Source organism: Artibeus jamaicensis, unplaced genomic scaffold (genome assembly GCF_021234435.1).
Source record: "Artibeus jamaicensis isolate MK-2021 breed Jamaican fruit bat unplaced genomic scaffold, CSHL_Jam_final contig_354, whole genome shotgun sequence".
In the NCBI taxonomy this organism is placed as follows: Eukaryota; Metazoa; Chordata; class Mammalia; order Chiroptera; family Phyllostomidae; genus Artibeus; species Artibeus jamaicensis.
The window spans coordinates 36603399-36615279 of NW_026521803.1; the positions used below are offsets into that span (position 1 = coordinate 36603399).

The 11881-nt window shown below is 53.6% G+C and overlaps 1 protein-coding gene across 1 annotated transcript; it reads right to left on the reverse strand.

Annotated features, from left to right (window-relative positions):
* Positions 1 to 206: 206 nt before the first annotated feature.
* RAX (retina and anterior neural fold homeobox) lies at positions 207 to 5034 on the reverse strand. Its single transcript, XM_037151982.2, has 3 exons — positions 4515 to 5034; positions 3950 to 4203; positions 207 to 1144 (listed from the first exon to the last, which is right to left on the reverse strand). The coding sequence occupies exons 1-3, from the start codon at positions 4801 to 4803 to the stop codon at positions 656 to 658; spliced, it is 1032 nt and encodes a 343-aa protein (XP_037007877.2). The 5' UTR covers positions 4804 to 5034; the 3' UTR covers positions 207 to 655.
* Positions 5035 to 11881: the final 6847 nt, after the last annotated feature.

Sequence of the window (11881 nt, forward strand, 5' to 3'; positions counted from 1 at the left end):
ACGGACACAGACCCGCCGCCGCACAGCGCCCCCAGGAGGACACCCTGAGCGAGCCGGGCTCCGCGTACTCCTCCGCTTTCCTTGACCCACCCCGTCCCGCACAGGATTCACACTCACACTTTCCTCCCGCACAGCAGTCCTGAACGCACTTAACTGGAGTCAAACCCAAACAAATAAATCTTTAATCCCCCCCCCCATCACAATCTTTAAAACTACGTATACAAACAGTTCTTCAAACTCTATTTCCCCGCCTCCCCTTCCTTCCATTTGTTATCTGGCGTTGCCACGACACCCTCTCGGGAGAGCCCGAGAAGGCCCCGCGCGTTGGGCGCATTGAACCTGGAGGCTCCAGCGCCCCCCCGGGGTGGGAGGAACGTGGCTGGAGGGGCCGGGCTGCTGCTCCGCACCCCCCCCACCAGCAGTGCTGGGGGTCCTTGGGGGTTTGGGGTGGCCAAGGGGCCTCGGCAGACCCCAGGGTCAGTCGTCCCCGTGAGTCAGAAGCAGACGCGCACCCAAGGCCCAAGCCTGGCCGCAGCTTCCGGCGGCACAGGGCAAGTGAGGCCGAGTCGGGGCACCCAGGGAGAGGGGACGCCCGCCTGCGGCTCGGGGTCGGCTCCCTGGAAGATTGTCTGCCCGGATTTGGTCCCCGGTGCCCCTAGAGGGTCTGCCACGGCTTCCCGATGGCCTGGATGTGCTCCTTGGCCTTCAGGCGCAGCGCCGCGATGCTGCTGTTGCGCGGGTCCGCCTCATCCAGCGGGAACTTGTCCCCGAAGCCCGGCCCGCAGGGGTAGGCGGGAGGCGGCGGCGGCGCAAGAGGCTGCAGGCCGGGGCCCAGAGGAGGCGAGTTCAGGAAGGGCGGCGGCGTGTAGCTGGCGGGCAGGCTCTGGGCAGGCGGCCCGAAGCCGGGCAGGCTCTGCAGCGCAGTGGCGCCGCCGCCCGGCAGCGATGGCCCAAGCCACGACTCCAGGGGCAGGGCGCCCCCCGCCGGTCCCCCGCCGCCGCCCGGGCCCGCCCCGAGCGGGGCCAGAGCCGCGGAGGGCGGGGAGCGGCTGAAGGAGAGGAGGGGCGAGTCCTGCAGCTTCATGGAAGACACCTCCAGCTTCTCCTGCCGTCGCCACTTGGCCCGTCGGTTCTGGAACCACACCTGCGGGAAGCAGCACAGCAGCCGTGGGGCTGCAGCCCAGCCAGCCCGACTCCTCCACCCCAAGGAATACTGGGGCTCCACCGTTTCCCACCTGCTTCTCCCACCCGCATCGCCCTTCCTTTCCTCCTGTTTTCTCCTCTTTGTCTCTTTCCCCTCCTTTCTTGTTGCCTCCGCGTCTCTTTGTCCCGTCCTTGTCCTCCACAGGTTCCCACCCTTGTCCCTGTTTATCTCACCCACAGCTGTGGTTGCATCCTTTCCCCCCAAAATGAAGTTAACCCGCAATCAGACCGTAGGACTTCCGCTTAATCCAGGTCTCGCCCAGTCCCCGTGGCCTGCGGTTGGGCAGCGCCCCCGACCCTTCTGCTCAGGGTCTTCCTCCCTGTGTGGCTCAGCTCCCAGGGGCCGCCCCTGCCTCGGGCTTTCTCAGCGTTACCTACCCTTTGTCTGCATTAGAAACGTGTGTACAAACAGAGACTCTAAGTACTGCAACCGGTTCTATTAGGTGCCCAAATACAGCCCTCTCCACGAATCACTGGTTGTGATAACTAGTAGAAAAGGGTGGGTTGATTTTATCCCAAGCATATTTAAGTTGCTGCTTTGATAAGATTTTCATTTTTGTTTCAATTGACATTTACTTAGGATTTCAGGTATTTCTTATAAATGGCTCTTGATGATTGCTGTAGGTTAAGTTTATCGCATCCACTTTTACTTTATGGGATTAGTTCTGCCATTGCCCTCAGATGGATTCGGTGAGCTCAAGTCTTTTTCTCTTTACCTGTCAAGTCTATGCCAGAGTGGAGTCTGGTCCCTTAGAGATGAAACTCCCATCACTGATTTGATAAAAGTGCAAGATGAGCTGTAGCCAGGGTTTCACCACAAAGTTACCACCCTGGGAAGCCACAGAGAAGCTTGGTCTAGCTCAGGGTGGTATCTGGAAAGAACTTGGGCCAAACTGGTGACTTCGGTGTTGTATTTATGAAGGGAAATGGAAGATGAGTTGTGACTTCAGAAGGGAGAAAGCAGTTGTGAGCCAATAAGGTGGGGAGGGACGCCTCCAGGAGACCTGAGAAAAGACCTACCCAGCACCTGAGCCGAGCTGGGTGAGTGTGTGTAAGGCTGCGGCAATTTGGGGGTGGAAGGGGGAAGAACAAAAAAATGTAAGTATCTTCGCCCCCTTCCCATAAAATATCCATCTACATCTCTGAGGCCCTGATCTTCCCAGAAAGGGGAAATTTACTGAAAATAGAGAGAAGAGAAACACTGGCCGGGGTGAGGGCTCCCACCCCCCTGTCCCATTTCTCTGCATGTCTCACTCCATCCCCCAAAATATCAGCAATGGTCTTCAGATCCAGTGCCCCGAGTAGGAGGGCCAAAGATGGGGACAGTCAGCTCTGATACTGCTGCTCACGATGCAGCTGGAGGCCCTGCCTAGCACCCCTACCCTGTCCGATTACATCATAGTCACGTATTGAGAACCCGCCATATGCTGGGCACTGTGCTGGCCCCGTGGCCACAGAAAAGTCACAGACATTGCTCTCAAGAAGTTCACAACTGAGAGGACAAGCCAAAGACCTGAACAAGTCAAGGGGGAGAGAGGAAGGTGGGTCAGAGGCGGCCTCAGATAGGAAACCAGCCGCTGCACGGGCCGTGCCGCTGCACCGCAGGCGCCCGGAAGGGTCGGTCTCTCCTCTTTCTCCATCGTTCCCCTGTACGCTCTCCGTCTCCCTTTGCCACCTCGTCCATGAAAAGCAGGTGCTAATATGTCCGCCCCTTCTATCAAATCATCGCAGCGTTATTGCCCCCAATGAGGAGAGACTGTCCTGTTCCTGCCGGCTAATCCCGAGTCACATTAGGAAACTAGTTTTAAAACCATGATGTTGACTCACCACTTTAAGCCTGCAATCAAGCAGAAGAGACAAAGGCAAGGGCTTGTCCCCTTTTACTTTTAAGACAAGGCCCAAAGCCCCCAAACATCTGAGCAGCTCACTTCCTGAAAGTCTCATTCACTGGACACACACAATAAACCCATCTCAGCTCCTCTGTCTTTCAGAGGAGAGACGTTTGTTCCCAGAGACTCCTGGTCAGTCCTCTGTAAACTCTCCCAATTTGGAAAGCCTCCCAGATTATTTTTTACAGATGACTAGCAAATATTTAAAGCTTTCAAATATTTTAATGATCAGGGATTAAAGATAATTCAGCTTTAATTAAAGGGAAAACCCTTTTCCAGCAAAAAGAAAGGCCTCTGCAGCAGGAAGTTTGGGCGGATGTGCACCAAGAGAAGCAAAAGTCAGGTCCTGAAATAAATCCACCGAAAGTTTCAGCTGCCAGGCGCCAGGCTCCTTCCTCACAGGAAGGCAGGGTTGTCATTTTAAACAGGGTACCTGCAGCTAGTGACTAGGGTGGCATTTGGTGCCCCAGTCTGGTGACCCTCAAATGCTGCCTACATTCTCTCTCTACTCAGTACTCACTCCCCCCACCCTCCAAAACACCCGCCCCCCACCTGGCTGCCTCTAATGAGCGGTCACCTCTTTGCCTTGCCTGCCATATCCAATTTCTGTCTTTGGCTCAGAAGAGGGAGATCCCAAAAGGGAGAAGAAAACTGCCACCTGGAACCCAGTGCCCAAAGGACTGTGGGTGAGGCACATGGAAGATCTGTGACGCCCATTTTAGGGCTCTGGGCCAGCCAAGTAGAGGAAGGCCAGCGGGAGAAGTGTCATCATAAACGCATGGACTGGCGGGGATTCAAGGGAGCATTGGCTGCAGCTTGGGGTAGGGCCCTCCAGGGGACCGATCTGGGCTCTTTACCTGGACCCGAACCTCGGGTAGGTTGACCTTGCCCGCCAGCTCCTCCCGGCTGTACACGTCGGGGTAGTGGGACTTCTCGAAGGCACGTTCCAGCTCGTGCAGCTGGTACGTGGTGAAGGTCGTGCGGTTCCGCCGGTGCTTCTTTTTGGGCGGCTCCTCCTCGGACAGCGTAGCGTCCCCGGCAGTGGGCCCGACCGGCAGCCCCGGGGTTGGCCGCGCCTCCCCTGTCTCCTTGGGGCAGTAGGAGCGAGGGGCTGGGACAACGGGGCCGCAGAAGGTCAGAGACACTCCCTGGGGTATTCCTGGGCTCACCCACCCACCCTTGAAAACCAGCAACCGGATTCCGACTCCGAGATGGCCTGGCTAGGGTTTGGGGGTAGGGGTGAGGGCTGCGAGGAGCCCCTAAGTTTTCTCTGATCGTAAGTTGGACGCTCCTGCCACACTTGCGGCGCCCAAACCCGCGCCCTGCCGCCTTGATAAAAATTTGGGCAGGATCTCTCTCCTCTTGCAGAGTTCCTAAGTTTGGGGCCCCGGGAGCCTCGCCGCTGCCTGGTTGCGTACTCACCTTCGTACTCAGGAGCTGGAGCCGGGGCGGGCGGCGGGGAGGGCTCTGCGCCTACCCCGGCAGCCTTAGGACAAGCGGCCCGCGCCCCAGGTCTCCTGTCGCGCTCCTTGGCGGCCCGGGCGCCCGGCTCCGTCGGGAAGGAGCCGAGGATCCCGTCGTCCTTGGTAAATCCCAGGATGGCCTCGATGCTGTGCAGCCGCGAGGTACTCCCGCCCGGGCTGCGGAGCAGGTGGCCGGCGATGGAGAAGCTGCCGTCGGCCATGGCGGGGGCGCAGCCGGGCAGGTGCATGGGGAGAGCGGGAAGCAGGAGGGCGCCACCTGCGCTCTCAGCAGCGCCGTCTGCTTAGGAGACAGAGAAGAAGCTCGAAGTCGGTGTGTCCCGCGTGCGGCCGTCCAACCCGAGAACTATGGATCCAAGGTCAAGCTCGGCGGGCAACGCTGGTGGAACTTCGCGCGCTGGAAGTGGGCGAACGCTCGGACGGCGGCCGCCTGGGTCGCTGCCGGAGTCGGAAGGTGCGACTCCTGGGAGCTGGGTCTCAGGGCGCAAAAGCCCGCGAGCCCGCTGCCCCGGCTCCTCCCCTCTGGCTCAGGACCCAGCCCCTCCCCCACCCCCGCCGCAGGGCGGATCTTTCCCTGCCCCAGACCCCGGGCGAGGGCGGCACTCGGAACCTTCCGTCTTCCACCTGTCGATCCGCTCCAAACACTGCGAACGCCGGGGACAGGCGGCGGGATGTTTGACAGGCCTGGGGACCGGCGTCTGGGAGTCGGCGCCCCCAGTCCTGACTCACTGGGGCCGACGCCCCTGGTCTCGTCTCCCTCCCCACCCCGCGACTTGCCACCCTCCTGGGGCTCACCGGCCCCTTCATCTCCCCCGCCCCAGACTCGCCTCGGCCCTTAGACTCTCCTCCTCCGCCGGGCTTAGCGTCCGGGGCGACCCTTCGAAACGCCTCTGGCTTCCCGGCGTTGGAATTCAGTTCCGCGCATCGTTTCAGTTTGAATTTTCCTGTATTCCCTCTTTTTACCTGCTCGGGCAAAAAATTCCCTTTGGGCTCCGTAGTCCCACCCGACTTCGGGTTCATTTTGTTTGTCCTTGTGTTTCAACTGCCCTTGTCTGCCCCCTCGGACTGGCGCGCCCGCTGGCTCCCTCTCTCCAGTGCCGGGCCCTGGAGGCGGTGGGGCCATCTGTGCCCGCTGGTCCGGGGGCTTCAATTGCCCAGCGGCCCAGCAGGAGGCTGGGAGGCCCCGAGTAGGACGAGCTGCTGGGCCCGGGCCCGGAGAGAGACCCGCTAGGGTTCCTCCCTGTCTCGGCCCGTGTTCTGCGGAACCCTCCCCACCGACCAGTTCTCCAGGCGGAGGAGATGACCCCACCTCTGGCCCAGAGGCGAAGGATCTTGGGGGTCGGGGATGCCTCCAGCTTCTCCGGGGAGGGCGCTTGCATTTCTTTCCCCTTTGGAGGCGGGTGGGCCATCAAGGCTTCCGGTGGCCCAGAGTGACTCAGAGGCCAAGTACAAAGACAATTTCTGTGGGGAGGGGAGTGTCCCCCCCCACCCCCGCGACATCTCCCGGTGCTGTGACTACTGGCATTTCTCAAATCTGAGACCCAGACCAAGAAGGGAGCCCGACCTTCGCTGAACTTAAATGCTTCAGGAAAAGTCCAGGACTTACTAGAAAGGACCCAGAGAGTCTTTAAATCTTTGCAGCAGGCACCTTGATCTCCACGTAGGGGCGCCCCCCCCGCCGCCGCCCCCAGTTTGTTTATTGCTCTTTGCTTTAAGACAAGCGTTTCGTGCGTTCTTTCTGAGGGCCCAGCTCTGACGTAGGCCGCGTCAGCCCCGCAAAGGGAAGGAAAGGCCAGGGCCGCTGGCCTTGGGGAGCTTAAGGTCCAGCCTGGAAGACAAGACAGAAGAAGAGAAAACCACCTGTGTGTGGATCCTCCGCCTTTGAACTGACGCTAGAAGGACGTTGACAAGGACACGTGACTATGCTAAGGATCATTAAATGGGCAAATGAGGGGCAATTACACAAATCGCTTTCTTTTTAACGCGACCATAAAGAGGTTAAGTTAAAACGGCAAACATGTGAGTCAGAAGCACACAGAAACTGAGCTACTGAATCAAGGAAAATTAATGAAAATCAGTACATGCTTTCTAGTCCTTGCAGATCACTTTATATTTTTCACAATCCGTTGACATTCTTCCCATCTCTTTACCCCCACACCCCAGGGAGGTGAGCAGGGCAGATGTATTCGTCCTCATTTCACAGAAGGGCAAACTGAGCTCAAAGTGACACAGACAGCTACTAAGTGGAGGGGTCAGGACTAGAACTCAGACCTACTGACGCCTTGTCTCCTCCTATTTTCTGGCTGCAGCTCATTGGCAGTAATTATTGTAGAGGGCAATGTGTTAAAAAAGAATCAAAGCACAGCTTAGCCTACAGGTGTCTGGGAGAGCGACATCTAAGAGGCTATGGTAGAAAGAAATGAAGTCAGAATCCATACAGAGAGGCCTGTGGCTGTCCAGGAGGACTGAAGAGGTTCCCTCCAGAATCCAGGTGAAGCAGCCTGCCCTGAGCTCTGCTCAGACTTCATGGTCTGGCAAAGGGGCTGCCGCATCAGCCTGGGGCACCCCACAATGGCCCTCTACCAGTCACATTCTCCAGGTAGCTGGAATGTGGACGCCTGGGTGACCAGAGGGCAGCCTTCAGGACAATTACTTGGTGTTTGCTGTCTCCTCTCTGACCGAGAATGCTTTTTATGTAATCTTGCCCAATATTACATTGATCTCTATAATTACCGCTAAGTAAAGATTGGCAGCGAGCATTTCCTTAAGCTCCTGCCCACACGCTAAGGGGCTTAGGGCCTTGTTTTCCAAAGTTAATTCCCTCTGAAACTGCCCAGCAGCTCCTCCTAATAGGTCCAGGTGAGGTTAGCTTTTATTTATTGTTTATTTCAGAGTCTGGGGTGGGGTGCAGACAGGGGGAATGCAGAAAAGACCTCAGCAGCCACTGGTGATGGACTGGGTGGGGGGAACAGGGCAAAGCCGGCCAAGGGGAGGTTGGGGCTTCCTTTGTGAGCGACATAAAGAGCTAGTCAGTACCATTGTGGGCACCGTGGAGGGTACTCCAAGCAATCAGCCGGGGGTCATTGTTAGGGGCTAATCTACATGTGTATTTCCCAAGAACTCGATTAGGGAAGATGAATGGACTCGCCCTTGTCCCTAATTCTTCTAGCACCAAGCGGCAATTTTCCAGCATTTACGCCAGCTCACAATCAGCCCAGCTTCAGCAAAAGTAAGGAGCCTGGCTTCTGAACTCCACCTCTGTTTAATTCATTAATTCATTAGGTGGATCAAAGAAAACTCCCTCTCCCACTCACCCCAATAGGGGCTGAACTGAGACATAGCTCGAGCCCCTTCAGACCAGGCATGGTTCAGAGAAGCATTTCCAGTGAGTTGGAGAGGAGAGGAAGGTGACTGGGGCATGGGGGGGTTTCTAAGAGAGGGAGGCTCTGTGTGACGTGGGAAGGACAAGGCAGACCATTAAAGTTGGGAGAGAGATTTTGGGGAGAAAGGAGATAGAGACTGGCTAGTTCCAGCAAAACGAAATCTGATCAGGTGGCGTCGTAGCTCCAACTGGCTCTTTCCCCTTGGCTGGATGCAGGAGATCCCATTTCTGGGCCTATTCTGGGCAGACTGCCTCACCCACGGTGCTCTGGAGAGAAATGGGCATCTATAGGGTTTCCTGAGCACTGAGTGGGCAGGCACCATGGTCACCAAGTGAGTTCATGCCTATTGACTCCAGCCTTGAGGGGATGTTTTGGGCTTGGGTGAAAAAATGTCCATTGAAGGGCCTGTGGGATGTCACTTCATAAAGCGTATGAAACGACTTGACCACCTGCATGTAGCCCATCCCCTTAGTGGGTGGACCTGAATCCTGGAGTACGTCCACCGCTCTCACCCAACTCCAGGGGGCCATTGCCTCCTACTACTGATCCGTGCTCATCCAGGAAAAGCAGCTTAACCTCAGTTTTAGCCAAAGCAAAACATAACTCACCTAATCATTACACACACACACATACTGACGTTCAACAAATGCCATTTTCTAGAGTTACCAACACTACTTAACAGTTACTATCTGTAGAACACTAACTCTGTGCCAGCAGGCGCTCTTTCCAGTGCTTCACATGGATTACCTAGTTAGTCCTCACAGTAACCCTGTGAGGTAGACACTGTTATCTTGGCTCAGGTAAGGCGTCTGAGACACAGAGAGGTTAAGGCATTTGCCGAAGGTTGCACAGCTGGAGCCGGGACTTGAACCCAGGTGTTTTTCCAGGAAAGCATCCATCTACCCACTATGCGTATGACCTCCCAATGTGGTATAATCCACACTATTAATTCTTATGTGGCTATAAGAGAACTAGCAGATAAAGTAAGAAAATGTGGGAGTCAAAAGATTCAGGAATGAAACCTAACAGGGTTAGGTTTTGAGTGATGTATTAGACAAAGTATGATGGGCAGTCTATAATTTATTTGGCCAATTATGATCATGGCAGGTATGCTTAAAGGTAAATTAAGAGTACCATTTAATCCCCAAGCTGATCTTACAAAGTTTAGGGAATTCTCTCTCTGTCCCCAGAGTTTCTTCACTGTCAGGGATTCATAAACAATATATTCGGAAGCCCCTACGCATGTCATTTAGTTTGTCTGCCTTGGATGCTATGAATTTCCCCTTATACTATACTGTATACTGTATGCCACAAACAAGATACATGTGAGGCTGATCATGGTTGCAGAAAAAAATCAATAACTAAACCCTCTCTTTAAAACTCAGGGATAAAATATGCTTCGTCATCTCTCACTACACCATATTCCAAAGCAATGAAATATTTTCCTGCTTGAAGGACCACAGAAGCTATATCAAGAAAATATTCTTGAGATGCTGATAGGAAATGCCATTTTTACATACAGACAACTAATAATGAACATCCTTGGTCACATTTATAAAATTGGCACAAAGGTGCCAATACACGTTTTGTATACACCAGTTTACGAGTCACTGTGACAATCTGAATATTCTCTAGTATTTTCAGCCTCAACTGAAGTGTCAACATAAGGAGACTGCAGTGAATAATAACCCCATCATATCGCTGTGGCTAAAATACACGGATCCGTGAGAAGATGGGCCTAGGTAGGCATTTCTGGCCGAGCGGAGAACTCTCTCGGACGAGCTCGTGGAAACAGACATCTCATCTGATTATAAGATGAGACCGAGGGCAGCTGGAAGCTGTTGTGCTTCCCAGCGTCAAACTCTGTTTGAGAGACTTCCTTTTGTGTAAGAGCAGGGGCCACTAATTAGCAAGAGGCATCTCCTCCTCTGACATTCTCATGGCTTCCCAATTACGATACTCTAGGGAACAACAGCAAAAAACGAATCTTAACTTAGTTTTCTGTTATTTTAGAGAAGCACGTGTTGAGGGCTTAGAAGGGGCAAACTTGGTGATTATGGTGTCGGGTCTCTCACTTCCAGTTCCCACCTTTTCTTAATCAATGTGGAAATGGGAGCCCCGAGAGACTAACAGTTTCGCCCAAGACGAACAGAGGCTCTGCAGCAGGTCTTGGACTCCCTACTCCCCCTTCGGCCGCTGTGCCTTCACCAGCCCGTGCTGAGCTATCTGGTCCTACACTGGGATGTCCCATACCGGGACTCAGGGTAAGTCTGCGTGGACCTGGAGGAATGCATTTCTTGTACAGAAACAATGAAGTTACTCTTCTTCTGACTCCCCAGTCACTTCCCAACGCGATTCCCATAGCCCTGAGCTTGCTGTTGCAGCTGATGCCAGAATCCAAGTAGCCTATGTAGGAAACACAGGATCCGTTGGCAATAGATTCGCATGGCTCGTTGGCAAACAACTGATATTCCTCTGGACTGGATGTGAGAGCCGATGGTTAGCCTCTCTTCCCAGCTCTGAACTCAGTGATGTCATGTTAGTAGCTTGCAGTCCACCCCAGTGGGATGATTTCTCCCCCAGAAATCGGCAAACTCTAAAAATCCAGGCATTCTCCCTCCTCCCCCCATGAGTGGCTTTTAAATATTTAGTAGCATACCATTCAAGAGGAAAGAAATCAGAAAGTAGTATTATTAAAACTAACATGATCTATTGGATAAGAGATGTTTGTCTAGCTTTTTGCCAAAAAAGAGAACATTTACATCCTTATCTCAGAATATGTAAATAAAAAAGAGAAACTCAAGTTCCTGCCAAGAAAATGGGCTTTTTTTTTTTAACCCTGAGTTGCTAGGGGCATAGCTATGTTAAGATAATTCTATACGTTTCCTAGTTAAACTAATTTAATTCAGAGTGTCCAGGGGAAGCACAAGAGACATTCATCCTGAGGGGACGGTGGTTGGAAGCCAGTCAATCCTCCCACAGGGCTAAGGAGACAAATCCGGGGATGCCCACTTTACAACAGCCTCGACCTGACCCCCACCCACAGTTTGGCCGTCTTCAAGATTCTTCTCTCTTCATTTACTATTTTTTTGGGAAAAAAAACTCATCAGGAAGCCAATTCTCATTTTCACAGTACCCTATGGGGTCCATATTATTACAATGCTCCCTTCCCCATACCACCCACATTCAGGACACCCCTTTGGCTGTCTTTCTGGGGTATTTCTCATATCTGGACACTCTTCTCTGTCTCCTCCACATTGCAGGCCATCGTCCCATCTCGCTCAGACAGATTACTGAATTAGCCTCTAACTGGTCTCTTGCCTGCTACTCTTAGCTCCCTACTCCCCACTTTCCACTCAGCAGCCAGATAACCTTTCAAACACACAAATCAGATCATGCCACTCCCCGCCCCATACCCTCCAAAGGCCTACTGGTACACTTGGGGTAAGATTCAAACTCAGTGCTCTGTTCTGTAAGATTCACCCCTTCCCCGTTTCTCAAAGAGCCTCATCGGACACTTCTGGCTACTCTCCAATCTTCCCCAACTTGCTCACTGAGCTACAGCCGCATTGGCCTCTTTCCTCTCCCTGAAATCCTCCAGGGCTTTTCCTGCCCCAGGACCTTTGCAGACTATCCTCACTGCCTGAAATGCCCACCCCCCCAAAAAGGCCACATGACCCTTACTGTCGTTTTCTTTTTCTCACAGCACCTTCCACTCTCCAAAACTAGTTTATTATTATTGGTTTAATTGTTTGTTACTCATCTATTATATCCTCACTAGAATCTAAGCTGCATGAGAATGAGAATTTTTCTATTGGCATCCAGAATATATGTTGCGCAGAGTGGTGGTTGGTTTCATGAATAACTGCAAGGAACTCTATTTTATAGGTGAGGAGACAAGTTAAGTAACTTGTCTAATTTCTTA

Coding starts and splice junctions, on each gene's coding strand:
- RAX (XM_037151982.2), bottom strand. CDS start 4,803: ATGCACCTGCCCGGCTGCGCCCCCGCCATGGCCGACGGCAGCTTCTCC. Junction 4,204..4,514: donor TCCAGCTCCTGAGTACGAAG/GTGAGTACGCAA, acceptor CCGTTGTCCCAG/CCCCTCGCTCCTACTGCCCC. Junction 1,145..3,949: donor TACCCGAGGTTCGGGTCCAG/GTAAAGAGCCCA, acceptor TGCTTCCCGCAG/GTGTGGTTCCAGAACCGACG.